Source organism: Cyberlindnera jadinii (genome assembly GCF_001661405.1).
Source record: "Cyberlindnera jadinii NRRL Y-1542 unplaced genomic scaffold CYBJAscaffold_2, whole genome shotgun sequence".
NCBI lineage: Eukaryota > Fungi > Ascomycota > Saccharomycetes > Phaffomycetales > Wickerhamomycetaceae > Williopsis > Williopsis jadinii.
The window spans coordinates 472,824-490,499 of NW_017963653.1; the positions used below are offsets into that span (position 1 = coordinate 472,824).

Here is a 17,676-nt window from a genome sequence, read left to right on the forward strand (position 1 = left end):
ACAACAAACACTCACTTGCTATTACACTTACAAGAACACCCAGGCACGGGGCATATGACGCTCTTTGTGAACCAGGCCTCTGCGTGGCCAGCGTGCATGCCGTGGTTGCACGTGAGGCAGAAACTGGGCCATTCCTTGAACTCGTGCATCCTGGTCTCGTCTTCCCTCTCGTACTGTGACATGTCCCTAGGCAGAGGTCTGCCTAGTGGGAGTAGACAGATGGCACACTTTGGGAAGGCTGCACCGCAGTGGGGACAGACGGAGTGTGATTTTGTAGAGGTGTCACGGGTGCTGGGCTTCTTATTGGCGTCTGGTTTGAAGATGTTCTTATTACAGCGGACGCATTGTAGCTGTGCCTGTGAACCGATGACGCTGATGGACATCTCCCCGGTGGATCTCTTGGACACCTGTGCTCTCATCACGTCGAACTTGGCCCTTGCGGCGAACATTCCCCAGCTGTTGAGTAGTTGGCGGTAGTAGAAGACCCAGCTTTCGGCCCTCTCGTCCTTGAAGTACTTTGGTGCTCCAAAGCTGGCAATCAGCGCTGCTGTTTGTATATCGCTTGTTCGATCGACATACGATTGCATAAGATCCATACCACGAGGTGTAATGCCGGTCAAGATCAGACCTTCCAATTCTCCCGTGGAGATGTACCTTGAGGCAACTTTGTTCAAGAAGCTCGTGAGTTCCTTATCAGGCAAGTATCGCAGTGCCACACCAACACGTTCTCTCAATGGCAAGGAGGTTTCATCTAGGACTCCCCACCAATCATTATCTGCTATGTAGGCAAAGATAGCTCTCAAATAAGGATCCTCCAACTCGTTACTCAACCCTCTGCATTGGTCCTTCCATAGATTGTCATCGTCAGATTCTCTTTGGACCAGATACCCAGATATAGCAGTGGCCATCAGCCTCAATCTGTTGTTCTTTGTCGCAGAGAGGATCTGGACTGCACGTGAAACATCGCCAAAGAACACTGCCCATGCAGCTGCCTTTGTATGACTTCCAGAGGATGTCAGTCGGTTAAACACTTGGTTCAACTCTTCCGGTGAGTAGTAAAAACCTGCAACGATAATACACAGTTTCCGTTGGGCCTCTTTGTTGGTCTTGACAGCAATCATGGATTTCGTGTTTCGTGACTTCAAGATCTCCTGGATGCTCTCCTTGAAGACTTCAGGCGTAACGTTGCGTCTATTAAAACGGTCTTGATTCAAGAGTCCCTCCACGCCCTTCCAAATACCTAACACGCCTTCATATGAAAGATCTAATCCACCAGCAGACATGAGTTTGCTCTGTGCTGTGGTCTGGGAGATGTCTAACCATCTCCAAGTGGACCTCAAGAATAGATTGTTGTCAATGGTACTCAAATTGTCAATTATTTCAACGTTTTTAGCACAGCCCATTCCATATCCCATATATGCCCTTCTTCGCATCTTAACACTGATGTCTTTGCTGAGCACTTCACTAGCATCATAAAAGTCACCATGCTGTGAGCTACCAATTTCATCTTCATCTTCATCCTCGTCATCCTCATCATGCTCAAACTCGGTATCAACAAAGTTAACCTCTTCATGGTTGTTCTGTGTTACTAGTTCATCTCCCACAGTGTAAGTGATCTTCAAATCTTCGATTTTATCCATGGTGCTCTCATCAACGCTCTCTATAAAGGTGCCCAATGAACCAGTGACCGTAATGTCGTTAAACGAGTTGAAATCAATCGACCTTTGAGCTTCAACAACAGACATCTTGAAAATAGATCCGGTTAATCTCATGCAGACAAGACTTATAGCATCCATTCCTCCTTCATTGGCGTAGTCAAACGAGATCACACGGTCATACCTTGTTCTAACGTCTTGGACACTTGCAACGAACAATGAATCAAGCTTCCCCTGAGGAGATACGCCAGTCTGCCATCTACGTATGAGTTCACCTCCATGGGACGTAGCAAATTCACCTCGTCTTGAAGGGTGATAACGGAAACAAGAGTTGTTGTTATTCCTTGTAGTGTCGCCCAGTAGCTTGTTAAACGACAACAAGGGCTCCGACGACGAGCTTGATAGTTTTCTTCTATCATAAATAGCGACCGTACCATCGTCTGCAAACCCTGCGAATGAGAAATGGTTAAACGGATCCGGTGTGATCCCGTGCACAGTCTTCGAAGGTATTTGGAAGGTTGGCGACGATACTCTGATATCGATATCTCTGATAATCTTGGAACTTGACGCCAATAAGTTGGTCTCGTTGTAAAACTGCGTCGACACTATGGATTCATTGGGAACAAAGGAGAACGTTGGTTGTGTGATATCCTGGTTCGACAACTTGGAATACTGATTAACGTTGAATATCATTACACCGTCTTCGTTCTTAGTTCTATCCCACCCTACTGCCAATAAACCTTGAGAATTGAACGACAGACTCTTGCAGCTCTTATTACCAACCCTTATCTCCAATGGAGACGACTGTGGAGACAGAATGTCAAACAACGTAATAGAGCCATCGTCCTGTCCCACAGCAGTGATACCGGGTGACGTTCTCGAGTAGTCCAGTGCCGTGATCCCGTTGAACCCCTTTCTCGTGTACACTTTAGTGATGTTCTCCTGCTCTGGCCCCTATAGCGGTGTTAGTTCATTATCTATGAGACATAATATCAATATTGATACCCGTATACTCACTGGGTTGTGTATCGTCTGATGTATCGACACCTCATCCGCCAGCGCGTTGATGGTCAAGAATCTCTGCTCGTCTGATTCCTCCCATCCATACGCCCTCACAATTTTCCCCATCTTCTAAGTTGCCGTTGTGCCCTCTTTGCTGTTCCTTCTAGACCTCTCTGCCACTATGCTCAGCGTCTACATCACCACCGTAAACAAAGAACTCCGAGGATGGAGAGTAGGTGGTACGCGCAACACAGTCTTCGGATGTTTCCATAAACGGAGCATTACCCAATCTGGAAGTTTAGTCCGCTCTTCCCGTCCTGTGATTTCTTTTTTTCTCCCCCCCCTTATTTTAGTGTGCGAAATAAGCTTTCTCAGCCCCGAGAAGGCTTGCGACCACTGTGATGACTGTGACCATCTTGATCGCTGCGGCCACTGTGATCAGTGCGATCACGTGTTTTGAAAAAAAAAATCCCGTACAGCGCACAAAGCAGAGATAAATATTCTTTCACTTTCCTCATCATTCTTTTCTGAGGAACACACGCTCTCTCTCTTCAGTATCAACACTGCGGGTTTTGCTTGCGTTATCCCATGATGATGGACCTTCCAAGACTCGAAGACTACGAGATATCACCAAAGACCGGGTTCTTGCCCGAGAAACTGCCTCTTCAGAGACTCTCGGACCACTATTATGACCCGTGGGAGGACATTGCGAGTGTTCTACCGGCGTTGATCCTCACGAAGCGCACGAGAAAGCTCGTCGACAAGATGCCAGAGCTCTCGATTGAGCGTATCAAGAACGACAAGAGAGAGCTAAGACGTGCCTATTCGATCCTCTGTTTCATCACGCACGCCTATGTATGGGGTGTTGACACTGCCACTGACCATTTACCAAGCCAAATCGCCAACCCATTGTTACAGGTAGCAGATATATTGGAGATTCCACCTCTGGCAACGTATGCCAGCTTGATTCTTTGGAACTACAAGCTCATTTTGCCAACAGACGCTGATGAGGAGTTGGACTTGGATAATCTAACCACGATCAACACATATACCGGGTCTATTGATGAGAGCTGGTTCTACTTGGTGTCTGTGTACTTCGAGTACAAAGGAGCAAAGTGCATCACAAGAGGCTTGGACGCAATGCAAGCAGTTCGTGACGATGACCAGAAGAGGGTGGTGGAGGTTTTGAAGTACCTTGCCGAATCCATAGACATGCTAGGATCAGTCTTGATGCGTATGGAGGAGATGTGCGATCCACATACATTCTACTACAGAATAAGACCGTACTTGGCTGGCTGGAAGAACATGGCAGACGCAGGCTTGCCACAGGGGTTGAGATATGGAGAAGAGGAGAAGTACAGACTGTACGCCGGAGGCTCTAATGCCCAGTCCTCGTTGATTCAGACTTTGGACATAGTGCTAGGAGTGGAACACTTCCCAACAGGCCATAGACCTTCAAATGAAAAGGGTGTTTCAGTGCATTCAGGAACAAACAACTTCATGAACGACATGAGACAGTACATGCCAGGTCCTCATAGACGCTTCTTGGAGCATCTATCGTTGGTTGCCAACATTCGAAGCTATGTTCTGGAAAAGAACAACCCTGAGTTGACCTTGGCTTACGACGCATGTTTGGCAATGCTCAAGTCCTTCAGAGATAAGCACATTCAAATTGTGACCCGTTACATCATCCTCCAGGCTAAGCTGTATAAGAAGGCAGGTTCCACTAATACATTACGCTCTGGACTTTCGAAGACAGCTGAGAACACCGAGCAGAAGGGTACTGGTGGTACCTCTCTGTTGCCATTTCTCAAGCAATGCCGTGATGAAACCGGGGATCCCGCTGCTGGTGAATGGGGTAAGAAGATTCTGGGTGAAGGTATCTTGAAGACAAGACCAAAGGGTAAGGATGTCCAAAATGATGATGGTAAAGTGGTGAAGAAAGCAAGACTTGGACTTGCAGGCGACTGGAGCAGTAACTCTGATGACAAAACAGGTCATTGGTGACTCCAAACTATGCTCTAGTTTTCTATATTATACACATATATAACGATGTCAAAGAAACGACGAAGAACAAAGGCACTTGGTTTTATAATACCGGTTAATAATTTATATACGAGGGTTTTGTCATGAGGATCAGGGCGATGATGATGTAGCAGTTACAGCTCGCCAGTGTATTCACAATCCCTTTAGCAAACGAGTAACATTGTCGTATCCGTGGTCGTCCTTTGCCTCTGACAGCTTCTCCTGGACCTTGGATACAACTTGTTCCAATGGAACAATCTCACCATCGTCATCAGCGAACTGTTGACCCAATCTCTTTACTCTAACCTTGCCCTCAGCAAATTCCTCCTTACCCAGGATCACAGCCACGCTAGCACCAGACTTGTCTGCTGCATCGAACTGCTTTCTTGGGTTCACCTTGGCCTTGTAGACGTATTCAGATTCGATACCAACATTCCACAGTTGTTTGGCAATACGCATACGCTCTGGCAACAAACCTTTCCAGTCTGGACCACCACCAAAGGCCATGACAAACACTTGCGTGGCGGTTGGCTTGATGGACTCCTCAGTCTTTGCAGCCTCACGTGCTTTGATCAAGGAGAAGATTCTCTCAACACCAAAGGAGACACCAACACATGGAATGGAAACATTCTTCTTACCAGTGGCAGTAGCGAACATGTTCACAAGGTTATCATAACGGCCACCAGCAGCGATGGAACCAACACCCACGTACTCAGATGCGTCCTCATCCTCCTTACCTTGTTTCTTCTTCTTCAACTCAGCAGCGTTCTCAGGTGGAGCACTAGCAGCAGTGACACATTCGTAGATCAAGCCGGTGTAGTAATCAAGACCTCTCGCTAGTGACAGGTCGAACGACACCTTATCGGTGATGTCAAAGGCATCCAGATACGTTAGCAGGATCTCCATATCTTCCAATCCCTGTGCTGCAAACTCATTAGACGTGAGTTCCTCCTTCTGTTTCAACACTTCGAGAACCTCAGCCAAAGAGCCGTTGAGCTTGACGTACTCACCAATTCTATCAGCAGTCTCCTCTGTTTGGCCCTTCTCTACAACCATCTCCTTCTTGACGGCGTCCCATGGCGACTTGTCCAACTTGTCAACCGCCGAGGAGATCTTTCTAACGTCCTCATCCTTAACACCACACACTTTGAAGATACCATCGAGGATCTTTCTATGGTTGATCTTGATCTTGAAGTCGTTGATTCCCAATCCTTGCAAACCTTCAACCAAGATGGACAACGCCTCGGAATCTGGAACCATACGGTCATAGACACCAGCAACGTCAAAGTCGCACTGGTAGAACTCTCTCATACGGCCTTTGGTCATTGCTGGCTGGTCACGTCTGTACACCTTCGCAATGTGATAACGCTTGATGTTCTGGATGTTGTTCATGGCAACATAGCGGGCAAATGGCACCGTCAGGTCGTATCTCAAGGAGCACAGCTCTCCACCCTGGTCCTCCAAGTTGTAGATCAGCTTGGAGTCCTCACCGTACTTACCAGCAAGGATCTCACGCAACTCAAACACAGGCGTGTCAATGGTGACACCACCGTGTCTCTTGAACAGCGACGACAACGAGTTGAAAATGGCCTCACGGATCACCATGTCCTTATCAGCCCAGTCCTTCGTGCCCTTTGGCACCTTCAACTGGAACTGCAACTTGGCCTCCTTCTTAGAAGCCTTCGCACTGGTAACGTCGCCCCTCTGTTGCTTCTCGGAACTCTCAACGGTCTTGGATGACATTGCTACACTTCGTATACCTCTAATACTTTTCCTTAAACCGCACAGAGGCCTGAGCATATGACTCTTACGTCCAATTTTGAAAACTTTTCTTGCGACGACGACAGAAATTCGGTGATGCCTTTTTCTTCCTCTGGGTACACGGTGCATGTTGCCCGGGCGACCGTGAATCACTTCAAAATGGCTCTCTACAACTACTTTTAATATACAAACAGAAATCGATCTATTGTGGGATAGTTGTGGATGGTTGGAGCGTCAGGGAGTCGGTGTGTGTCAAGCGGTGGCAGAGCGGTGGCAGAGCGCACGGTGGTGGACGGTCAATTGAGCATCGCTCGAGCATCACTTGAACTTCTCGGAGACGATCTCTGGCCCACGCTCTAGGAACTCATCTCTGGCGATGTAGGCAGCCTCGAAGGCGTTCATGTTGGCCAGAGTGCTTGCACCGAGCCAGACTGCACTGCTTCTCTCGAACACGTTCGGGTTGGAGTAGCTCTGGATGTTGTACTGTGGGAGGAATCTTGCGAGATCCGACAGCAGCCTCTGCTCAAGACCAGGGATTAGAGAAGTACCACCAGTGATGACAACGTTGGTCAGGAGCGCAAAATATGTTTCGTTGGACACCTCCAGCTTCTTCAGAGACGAGAGAATCAGCTCTGTGAGTCCCAGGGCATCCTGTGGGATCTCCACTCCTCCCGGCTTGTAGTTCTGTGGGATGAATAACGGCTCACACAACAGCACCTGTTCCTTGCCGACTTGGACTCTCTCGCCTGGTGACAGCTCATACGTCTTTGGAGAGATGTTGAACTCCGTCTGCGAGCTGACGATCGGATAAGGAGACACGGAGAGCGTGGTCTCTTTAAAATCGTTCAGCACTTGTGAAGTCTTCCATCTTTTGTACGACTCCGAGCCCTTGAACTGGTCCTCAAGCGCAGGAGCCGTGCTCTCGTGCTGGAGATAGTTACGGACGTGTAGGTTTAACCACTCGCCGGCAAATCTTGTGTGTATGGCACCCTTGTACAGAACAGTACCTTCAACCACGGGGGTAACAGACGTCGTGGCAGCTCCGATATCAACAACGAGGGACGTGGAGCGGCCAACACCGTATGTTACTGCCAATGGCGTCTTAACAATGGCAAAGACAGGCACGCCGAGCTTCTCAAAGGCCAGTTCACAGAGCTTTGTTCTGTTACGCTTGTTGTTCCAGATCTCCTCCGTGATGACAAGGGGCAGCTCACTGGGATCCACTTTCAGCTTGGAGTACACGTAGCGCCAGTTTGCCTCCAATGCCTCCCAGTTATACACCAGTCCATCGTTCAGTATCGTGAGAAGCTCACTATTGGGATCGTGTGTGTCAACGGCTATGTCACCGTTGGCATCCTTTGAGTACAACGACGAGAACACGAGCTGTGGCAGTTGGTCGTTTGAGAACCCTGCACGGGTCTCGTAGGACCCGTTTTCGATCACCACCGATGTAATTGCTGTCATTAGCGATGTTTGGCTGTGTGCTTGTTGTTGTTGTTTACGTTTGTTTACGCCGACGGCAAAAATTTCATCCCCGTCCACAACATCAACATCAACAACAACAACAACAACAACAGTAAGCACCGCCAACACGCCATGCCCGACATCAAGGAGTACGAGCAGCTGAAGAAGCAGCTCCAGCAGGCGATCCTGAAGAAGAAGCAGCTCGATCAGCGGATCACTCTCATCGAAGAAGACATCTTCCAGAAGGAGTCTGCGTACCTCGCACAGTCCAACGGGTCCATCGTCCGCGGCTTTGAGAACCTGAAACAGCAGAAGAAGAGACCGTTGTTCACCGATGACGACCGTGTGTTCTCTCTGAGCTCGTACACGTTCGTAAGACACCTGCAAAAGCAAGACGATGACGATAGCGTAGAGAACACGCCCTCCACCGGCACGAAGAAGAGGAAACGGGAGCCATGAAGCCGTCCTTCTCGGCCTCTCTCCCTCTCCATCCGTTCAAGATGAATACACCACTCTTAATTTAATGATCTAATGACCTTTTTCGCTCCAGCAACGCCCCATTGTGCCCATTGATAGGCGCATCGTACTTGTAGAGCATCTCCCTGCTAAGAATACGCGCTTGTGATTGGCTGAAAAAGCAAGCTCACTGTAAGCGAATCTTCAACATTGACAATTACGTGAACGAGATCCCGGAGAACGCAACAAGGCACACTACAACGGGTGGACCAGTGATGAGTTACAGGGTTTTGAAGAGGAAGCTACACATCCAGGCTGCTCCGACACGGTCAATTGTTGCAAAGAACCTCGGACATCACCAACTAAGCGATGTTCCCTATGCCCAGCAGCCTCTGTTCAACGCACTGGGCCAACCACCGACGCTGCTAGAGGTGAACGCACCACCGTCGTTCCCGGTGGTTCTCCAGTCCTCCAAGCTGATCTCGCTGTCGAACATAGCGACAACAAGACTGACGCCCTATATAAGCCTGAAGAACCTCGTGTTGTGGAAGCCATGGCGGTTTCTCACACTGGAGTCAACAACGCCTGTGTCACTGCTCGTCACAGGCCAAAGTCTGTCCGTGCTGACCCTTGATGGGTCTACCGATTATGTTCTCTTCCCAAGGGACTCCCTTCTGGCGTATGCCGGTGCTGCGCTGAGACTGGGAGCTGTGAGAAGAGTCAAGGGACTCCCAGGGTTCGAGTACACCTTGTTACAAGGCCGTGGTGAGGCCGTGGTGCAGGCTGACGGCGAGGTCCACAAGCTGGTGCTGGACAGCGAAGACGAGGTCATCGTCAGTAAGAAAGCGCTGGTTGCGATTAACGTGCAAGGCGAGGTTGACTGTATAGAACCATGGACACTGACTAAGACTCAGGTTGAGCAATCCCAGTCTCAGGACGTTGTTAAGACCAACGACTGGAAGCACTATTTACAGCAGGCTTTGAACACGCTGAATCACATAAAGCGCTCCTTGCTCAACGTCGTCTCTGGTGCAAACGAGTATGTGAAGGTCAAAGGTCCTCGTACTGTGTTGATCCAGGCCAACTCTTCGACCTCACCTCTCTTTGAGCTGGACACGGAGAATAAGTCTATACGCATCACGGAATCTAAGCTTGAGGACTACGCTTCCTTCCAATCGCAGGATTCAAGAGACTACTTACACTATGTGACGGTGCAAAACGGTGAGGTGAAATTCACCTCGACTCCAGACTTCAAGGCAACGGTGGATAAGATTGCAAAGAAGAGTGGTTAGAATTAGATACATAGGAGAGATGTGGAAGGCGATTCCGTTAAAACATATTATCATACATTATGGTTCAAGCCATATAACCGTCTCATCGTAACTCAAATCCTCTTTGGACACCGGCAATTACGTTATTTATAGAACTCGCCTGGACCATGCCACGTGTTGGGATATGGAACAGTTGCTGGGATGCCATGCATTATCTGATAGGGAGCTCTGTTCCCAGTATCTTCATGAAGAGGTGTCATACTCTGAGACAGGTTCATCGGAACTGATGAGAGATGGTTGAAGTATGCGACTTGAGCTTGAGGTGCTGCATGAAGGTTCAGTGCATTCTGTGATTGGATGCCTTTGTCGGTGCTGTAAACTGCGTTACCATTTGATGGTATGACATTGTTATTGTACAGAACCACGGGTTGGATGTAATTGGCCTGTGGAATGGCCCCGGTGTATCTTGAGTTGCGATCAACGCTTGGACTAATTTGAGTATGCACTGCTCCAGACGCCTCTGAATAACCATGATTGTTGGCCATCATCACGGGGTAAAGAGCCGTTTGATCATTTGTAAATGACGATGCTCGACTAAACATGGGAAATGAAGTCTGGTCGGATACATTTGAAATGGGTGATATCATCGACATCGATCTGTGAGGCGTTGCTGTTGTTGTGGAACCTGTTTTGCCGATCAAGTTGGGATTCACGGTGTACTTGCTCAGTACTTTCATCAAGGCAGATTCCACACTTGACCAGTAAAGGACCTTGACGTCCTTCTCTACACGCCGTGGCCTTGGGGATTTGTAATGCATAATTTGTTCGAATAGTATCTGGAACTTTGGTGAAGATCGTGTCACTGTTATAGGCTTAAGACTTTGGAAGTTACGTCTGATCCTATTCTTTTCCTGGACAGGGAACTTCTGTTTCACCAGTCTCTCCAGAAGTGAGATCAGATCAACTGACGTTACGAAATGGCGATCCATGGTCTCGCTGTAGATGCAAGAGATCACCGACATTCCCAGAGAGTAGTCTTGTGGCATCAATGGTGTAAAAGACAGGCTAAGATGGTTAAAGTGTTGCGTCGAAGAGACCAGTACAAGTCTTCTTTTGCATTTCAGCTCGTCTAACGTCCAGTCCTTGGTCAATGCGTTCAAATCACCTTTGATATCCATCGTGACCTTCGTATGAAGGTTCTCGTCGGACTGCAACTGTTTGGGTGATAGCACCGTACTGGCTCTAACAAGATCAGGGTCAGTTCTCATGTGTAACTCGGGGCTGCTATAGCTCAAACTCGGCATCTCTGTGTGTTGTTGGGAATATTTTGTATTACAGTGGGCATTGTAGACGTTGAAGTGTGAAGAATTCACCATAACGGCCGGCACAATCTGGAGATTGATGCTACCTAAACGTTTTCAAATTTGGAATCCGGTTGGAACATGCCTGAGGAAGAGGGAAAGATGACGAACAAGCACTACTTTATAAAGGATAACTTCCTATGTTCATGTTAAGTTGTCCTCTCCCTGCTACCATCCAAAAATGGAAATTTCCCACAGATCACAATCTATACATATGGTTTAGGGCTCTTTTAGTCTCTGTCAACCGAAGATTCATATCACATCAGTAAATGGATCAACGAAAAGCCTTCTAACGTACATGTGAGGTTACGTGCTTTCCAGTCCCGATATGTTCCAGGTATTGGTAACGAGCATTCACCAACGGTCTAATAACCCTTTAGTCTTTGTTGTCCATTGCAGCCTTTGCATCGACACGCACTCTGACCTCAACTCCAAATAACCATATATCCGCCTTGTTAGGCAGCACTGCATACGCAGTGCATGACGACTACATACATATGGAGATTACTGTCTGTCATAAGCGCTAAATCAGTCGATCTGATCGTACGGGCATGTTTCTAACTAACAATAGAAGCGTACGAGTTGGCGCACAAGTTCATATTGTGTGGTATTTAGGTAGCTTTTACAAGCGTTTGTTGGGAGGCCAAGAAGCTGCTTAATGCTGTTATTGAATAACGATGGTCGGTAGTAGACATCAAGGCATAGGACACATATATATATATATGGCTGCTGGTACTTATTGAGCACTTCTAGGACCATTCTGACTATCCCTAGACCCGTCGTTTAGGACCTAGAACCGGACAGCCATGCACATGTTTTGCGACAATTCGCTAGTTTGAAGTACATTTAGCGTAGACCTCTGTGCTATTGTCAACGTGTATACACTCTGCACGTGAAAGCAGCGTCTAATTCTCAGTCAGAGCTGATCTTGATCGTGGGGCTGGGCCTTCTCGATCCGATGTATCGAGGACACTCGTCACCCCTTTCTGGTAGGCTGATTCGGTTTTCCATGGCCAGTAAAAGCTGGTCAGCTATGGACTACAAGGTGAGGAGCATCAAAGCGCATAGATGTCCGTGAACTGGATCTTATATCCTATTGGGTTCGAGGCTCGACGAGCTGTTGCTCCGGTTGTCCATACGGGCACCAGTATTCTTCGCTCTGCCTGTTGGTGATCTTCAAATTGAAAGAAACATGTTGTTTCTACAACGGCCAGAAAACTGCCCCGTGACCCCTTCTTCCACGCACAATTTATAAGAGCGTATGTAGTTGTCGAAAAATTGCTTGGTCGGTTACAATGACTCAGACACATAACGCATGCATAACGCATGCCCTACAGCATACATATATGTGAATATCTGTGCTTGTAACTTTTCTAGCCTGTACATTATTGTAGAGCGTCGTCTATAACTTGGAAGTTAACGGGCACTTCTAGAACTTGCGGTTCTATTGGAGCTCACAAACTTATCACCGACGGATTCGGATATCTCCATTACAAGGTGATCTATAACAAGGCAGTGGCATAAGACTCGTTCCAGAGGCTGGTGTGTTTACTGTCGACAGTACTAAACGATGGCTTAGCGATATCTGTGGAAAAAAAATCTCGTATATAAGTACGTGATATATTATACATAACATCTATCTAATGTAATTTAACCAATCGCTTACACTTTACAATCGATGGATCGTCAAGCAAGCCTTCGCAAAAGAGAGACTAACTTGTTTCTTCTTCAAAAAAAAAAGAGGTTCCAGAAAAGATCGGCGAGCCATTGAAACACTCACACAGATTTATACGCCACCTGTGGGAACATCAACATTATTCTAGGACGGAAGCCTTATGTTGGTTGCACGGTTGATCAACACTGTTCGTAAATGTTCAATACACAGGCTGACTCTGCAGTAGTGTTCCAAATAATACTTTTTTGGGAGACACGGAGAACGATACAAATTCTGGAAAGTCTTGTATCGTTAAGTTTTGAGTCCACCTTAATAGAACAGTCCTCTAAAGCCTTGATTAATTGTCCCCGCTATTCTGGATCCAAGGCTCTATCTTACTCCCCAATATGACTTGGTCCCCCGCTGCCCAATAGTTTACCCTTTTGGAAGTTGTGCCTGAACAAGCCGGATAAATCATACATCATCAACAACACTGCTTCCTTATTCAACAGACCTACAACCACTATAAATATTACATGTTAGTCGATGATCGTCCAGCATAGTTGTAGAAAGCTTCTCCTGTATACATTCACTGGGATCTATGTTTCGTATCCTTTAATGATCCCAGCACTCAACAACTTCTATTTACATTCAGATTCTCGGATCTAAACCGAAGTTCATTACCTTGCACAATAGCTGCACCATATACACACGAAAATGGCCTACCCTGCAGAATCGCAAATCATTTGATTAGGGTAATCATCGCCCTACCGGTGCCCGGGTCACTCAGCAGCAGGCAATTGAATCAAGGATATGATAATACCTTCAGCCTATAAAAACTAGATGGAGGCTATAGCCATATTCCCATGAAGTAATAGTAATATGTCTATGTGGCTGAGCGTTATAATACGTGTGGGCTTAGAACCTTTGAGGGGATCGGTCGTGGTAAACTATGTCTATCGGTGTACGTACCCATAACGCATGCTTGCTGATGTACAAGCTATTGCGCATGTATGTATATTGACGTACTACATCTCAGTAAAAGTAAGCTAATGTAGCTCGATTACCCAGAAGATGAATTGTCGCAGCTATTGACGGATCAAAATAATCCTTTCAACTCTCAATACTTCTTGGAATGGAAGGTGGTGATCGTAAATGAAGAAATATGGTCTACTTAGTTTGTGGTCTCAAGCAACTCCTACGTTACTAACATTGCGAAGCGATGATGCAATACAAGTCTTCAATCAGAGAGGTGTGGCACCGAATGGTTGAAGCTACAAGTCGGAGCTGAAGGGAACAACCACAACTTAGAGAAATGCAAAGCACTCTCACCTGTGCAAGTAGGTTTAGTAAGGCAAATGCTCGTGGACAACCTTGCTGCAGAGTGATAGGCCAACCAGTCGGATCGATGCCACCTTCGAACCACCTCGCTTCATTGACTCCAATGGATTACAATGCCATGGTGATTATCGATTTGGCTAAAAGTCCTGTGCCTGTATCAACAATCTTATATGACCAACTGGTGCACCAAGAATAATTGGTGTAAGCAAGAGTGGGGGTTGTATACATTAGGCAACATGTTGTGTATAGAACCATTGAAATATTCATTGTAAAACATCTATAGTGATGTAGAATGCTAGTATTTATAGCTTCGGGACGTGCTTCCAGTGGTGCGGTTTGTGCTCACAAGTGAGCTCTTTTCCAGTTTGCATGGGAAAGAAAGATGCAACTGGCAAGGTGATCTATTGCACTGACCATGATAAGGAGTCGTGACTTATAACGAGCGACCAAAAGATTGATACGGGTGCCGTGCTCTTTTAATTTGTTGATATCGATTTTGCTGTAATCATTGACGCCTGTGCCAGAGACCACCACAGTGACGGGGTAAAAGTACAACTTGACGCAAGAGGTGATCGGTCCAACTCTCACCATACAGCACAATTTCTTTTAGACTCATCAATTTCTAATGATAGAGGCATTGGAATTGTTCTTCGTGGAAAAGCTTGCCTGGGTTGGCGAAATGGTATTGCACAACATCCTACTGCCAACACATTTATACCTATCATTAGCTGGTGCAATACCACCCAACACTGTCTAATTCCAGTAGAGTGGTTGAGACATGGCAATGTGGCGTGTTTGCAGCATACGCCCTGCCGATTGCTCGATGAAATGTAACTTATCATGGACGGCCCTTTCATTGCATGTCATCGATAAATAAATACAACTCTAATTAACGCAATCAATCCATCGACACCTTAGCATGCACAGCTAAATATCACCGAGGCTCCAATGGACAACACACTGCTTTCTCAGTACATCAATTTTCAAGTGCGGCCGGTTATATACACTGAATGTCCTCCCTAGTACAATCTTTGCATGCTTTCAGCAGTTATCTGCACTTGAAATCCACCACCAGAAGGCACCTTCCCTCTATAATCATAGCCATTTTGAAGGCTCTTAGCATAAAGTAACAAATTCCCACATCTGTCAGTGAAAGCAGCCTACTGGATATGGATATATTAGACGTCAATGGGAAATCGCCCCTGATAGAGCGGTGAGGCTAAACATGGCTTACTGCTTTCACTCCGGCTACTGTGAAATAGCATCACTCAATTAAACACTTAAAACATGACATATTTCCAGAGGTTTAAGGCTGCTGACAGGCCAATTCACCGAGCAATTGCTCATAGAAAAGGTGAGGGGGTTTGAAGGTTCTCAATCGGCTTGTTTATGACTCCATATCGTAACTCATTGATCCCTCCAGCCAAAATGCCTGTTCTGGGCTGAGAGTCCCCGTGTGGGCACGGGGCGTTGTCCAAAGCCCGAAGAAAACTTGAAACTGTTTCTTATACCAAACTGTGGCTCTTGCTATATAAGAAGAGTTGAGCTACAAAGTTTTAATCTCTTCTCTTTCCTTCTCTTTCTATCTGTACACGTTACCTACAACTGCCATCTGACTTGAAATAATGACTCTCCCACCAAAGTTCAATGCCTCCCACGCCGTTCCTAAATTTGAGGAACTCAAGACCGCGCCAAACGTGATTGATATCTATCTGGACTATACATGTCCATTCTCTGCAAAGTTCTTCATCAATTGGTATGAGAACCTCTATCCAAAGTTGAAGACCGACTTTGATTCAAAAGTGCAGGTAGTTTTCCACAACTACGTCCAAGTGTGGCATCCAACGTCCAACTTGGTGCACGAAGCCGGTCTTGTCGTTGCTCAGTTGGACCCAGAATCCTTCTTGGATGTTAGTTATCACCTCTTCAAGAACATTGCTCAGTTCTACGACACTGCAACTGCTGATCTGACCAGAAACCAAATCTATGAAAAGATCTTTGACTCTGTCATTGCCGCAACAAAGCCAAAGTACACTAGGGAGCAATTCTTGGAGAAGTTGACCATCAACACAAAGGTTGCTGAGGATTCGAACAGTGGTAATGCCGCTAGCAACGACCTGAAAGTGTTTACAAGAATCGGCAGACAGAACGGTGTCCATGTTACCCCAACTGTCTTCTTCAACGGTTTTAGAGACACATCCATTGAGTCATCTACTCCAATCTCTGTCATTGAGGAGAAGATCAAGGCCCTTTTGTAAATAATAGCCTGGTATATAAGCGGCTCGTTCTAATATAAACAATAGCTTCCCACAAAAGTGAGTTTATACAGCGTTATAGCAATGCACACCACTACGAGAGACCATATAATTGCCTTGTTCCTCGATCTGATGCTCTGCTTCTGCCTTTTCTCAAGGGATTCAATATCTTCAACAACTTTCCATAGTTGTTCTAAGCGAGCCTTGTTATCAACGAGTTTCTGTCTTGATGAATTCACGGCAATTTCGTACTGATCCAGGACAGTTAAAATACCAAACAGTCTATCAACTTCCTTTTCAAATTCCTTGTACTCATTGTCTATCAGCTTTGTGTTCTCCAAGACTAGCTTCAGCCACTGTGATATCCTGTTTCTAGTTTCTTCAACCTCGCGCTGTAGCTGGACAAAGCATGCCTTATCATCGGTAATTGCGCTCTTGTTCACCTCCACTTGATTCTGAACGGACTTCAGCACCCTGTTCTCCAGCCTATTCACATCCTCAACGATTAACGAGTTATCATTCGTCAATAGCTTCGTCTGTTTCAAGATATTGATTGGTTGTTTAGGACTCAGCTGCTCTTGGGTATTTGTCCTTGATATGAATGGGGTATTGAGCCGTGAACTGGCTGTGTGGTTAGGACTCTGCTCATAGAACTGATCCACCAGTCTATTCATGCCACTCCCATCGTCGCTGATTACCCTCGAGGGTTTCTTCTGGTGATTCTTCGTACCACCAGCCGATGACGTTTGCGGTGGTGAAGATGTCAACAGGGTTGAACCGTCAGAATGGGACGGGTGGATCCGTGGCGGCACACGTAGATTCTGCACAGACTGTTGTAGCGGTGAAGACACCGGTGTTGATTTGGCCACCGACTCCCTTGTTGACATGGCCTCTATCCTTCTTTTGCGTATTGAACCGTATCTCTCGTTTCCTTAATGTTCGCTTACGAGTTGCCTGAAATTTCCCCGATCAACAACCACAGATGAACAACGACAACAACGGCAACAACGACACAGCGGCAGAGCAAATGCCACCGGTGTAAGTTTCCATGCTTATGTACTGAACAACACGAGCTAACTCCTTCACCAGAACAACTTTTGTACAACTGACAAAGTCTTCAGCTTTGCAGTGTCGTGTTTTCATCAACAGGAAAGAAGTGCTGAAGTCCTTGAAACAGGGTGAGTAAACTAGCAAACACCGTCTCGCTACAAGTCTAACAAAGAAACTCCATGCAATAGATGTGATATTCGAAGCTGTGATATCGTCAGCACAGACGAAGAACCATAAGGCGCTGGTTAGGCTGAAATCCAGCTCTCCCATCTACCTGAGCAACTCTCAATTGTCAAGTCTGATAGATGCCCTACGACCGCATCTCGTCAATATAATGCTTGTATCTACACCTGAAAGTTTACGTCTAAGCTCTATATCCAA

At 46.6% G+C, this 17,676-nt stretch overlaps 8 protein-coding genes across 8 annotated transcripts; 3 read left to right on the plus strand and 5 right to left on the minus strand.

Annotated features, from left to right (window-relative positions):
- Nucleotides 1-11: 11 nt before the first annotated feature.
- SEA4 (Sea4p) lies at nt 12-2,783 on the minus strand (the record flags this gene model as incomplete). The annotated part of the gene is made up of 2 exons (XM_020216797.1): nt 12-2,609; nt 2,673-2,783. The coding sequence occupies 2 exons, from the start codon at nt 2,781-2,783 to the stop codon at nt 12-14; spliced, it is 2,709 nt and encodes a 902-aa protein (XP_020072354.1).
- Nucleotides 2,784-3,179: 396 nt separating this feature from the next.
- On the plus strand, nt 3,180-4,749 carry BNA2 (dioxygenase BNA2). Its single transcript, XM_020217706.1, has one exon. The coding sequence runs from the start codon at nt 3,246-3,248 to the stop codon at nt 4,662-4,664; it is 1,419 nt and encodes a 472-aa protein (XP_020072355.1). The 5' UTR covers nt 3,180-3,245; the 3' UTR covers nt 4,665-4,749.
- Nucleotides 4,750-4,835: 86 nt separating this feature from the next.
- HTS1 (histidine--tRNA ligase) lies at nt 4,836-6,425 on the minus strand (the record flags this gene model as incomplete). The annotated part of the gene is made up of 1 exon (XM_020216199.1): nt 4,836-6,425. One exon carries the CDS (start codon nt 6,423-6,425, stop codon nt 4,836-4,838), a length of 1,590 nt encoding a protein of 529 aa, XP_020072356.1.
- Nucleotides 6,426-6,543: 118 nt separating this feature from the next.
- On the minus strand, nt 6,544-8,468 carry ARP7 (Arp7p; the record flags this gene model as incomplete). Its single annotated transcript, XM_020217303.1, has 2 exons — nt 6,544-8,329; nt 8,444-8,468. 2 exons carry the CDS (start codon nt 8,466-8,468, stop codon nt 6,762-6,764), a joined length of 1,593 nt encoding a protein of 530 aa, XP_020072357.1. The 3' UTR covers nt 6,544-6,761.
- A 21-nt stretch (nt 8,469-8,489) lies between these two features.
- Nucleotides 8,490-9,716, plus strand: AIM24 (Aim24p). The gene has a single exon (XM_020217707.1). It carries the CDS (start codon nt 8,639-8,641, stop codon nt 9,653-9,655), a length of 1,017 nt encoding a protein of 338 aa, XP_020072358.1. The 5' UTR covers nt 8,490-8,638; the 3' UTR covers nt 9,656-9,716.
- Nucleotides 9,717-10,350: 634 nt separating this feature from the next.
- CYBJADRAFT_123966 (uncharacterized protein) lies at nt 10,351-10,812 on the minus strand (the record flags this gene model as incomplete). Its single annotated transcript, XM_020212514.1, has 1 exon — nt 10,351-10,812. A coding segment is annotated over one exon (462 nt), but the record flags the coding sequence as incomplete, so codon positions are not given.
- Nucleotides 10,813-15,615: 4,803 nt separating this feature from the next.
- CYBJADRAFT_123730 (DsbA family protein) lies at nt 15,616-16,248 on the plus strand (the record flags this gene model as incomplete). Its single annotated transcript, XM_020212496.1, has 1 exon — nt 15,616-16,248. The coding sequence occupies one exon, from the start codon at nt 15,616-15,618 to the stop codon at nt 16,246-16,248; it is 633 nt and encodes a 210-aa protein (XP_020072360.1).
- A 29-nt stretch (nt 16,249-16,277) lies between these two features.
- On the minus strand, nt 16,278-17,132 carry CYBJADRAFT_171250 (uncharacterized protein; the record flags this gene model as incomplete). The annotated part of the gene is made up of 1 exon (XM_020216200.1): nt 16,278-17,132. The coding sequence occupies one exon, from the start codon at nt 17,130-17,132 to the stop codon at nt 16,278-16,280; it is 855 nt and encodes a 284-aa protein (XP_020072361.1).
- Between the last annotated feature and the right edge of the window lie 544 nt (nt 17,133-17,676).

What these genes read in the sequence shown, in the direction of transcription:
- BNA2 (XM_020217706.1), top strand. Translation starts at nt 3,246, where the DNA reads ATGATGATGGACCTTCCAAGACTCGAAGACTACGAGATATCACCAAAG.
- AIM24 (XM_020217707.1), top strand. Translation starts at nt 8,639, where the DNA reads ATGAGTTACAGGGTTTTGAAGAGGAAGCTACACATCCAGGCTGCTCCG.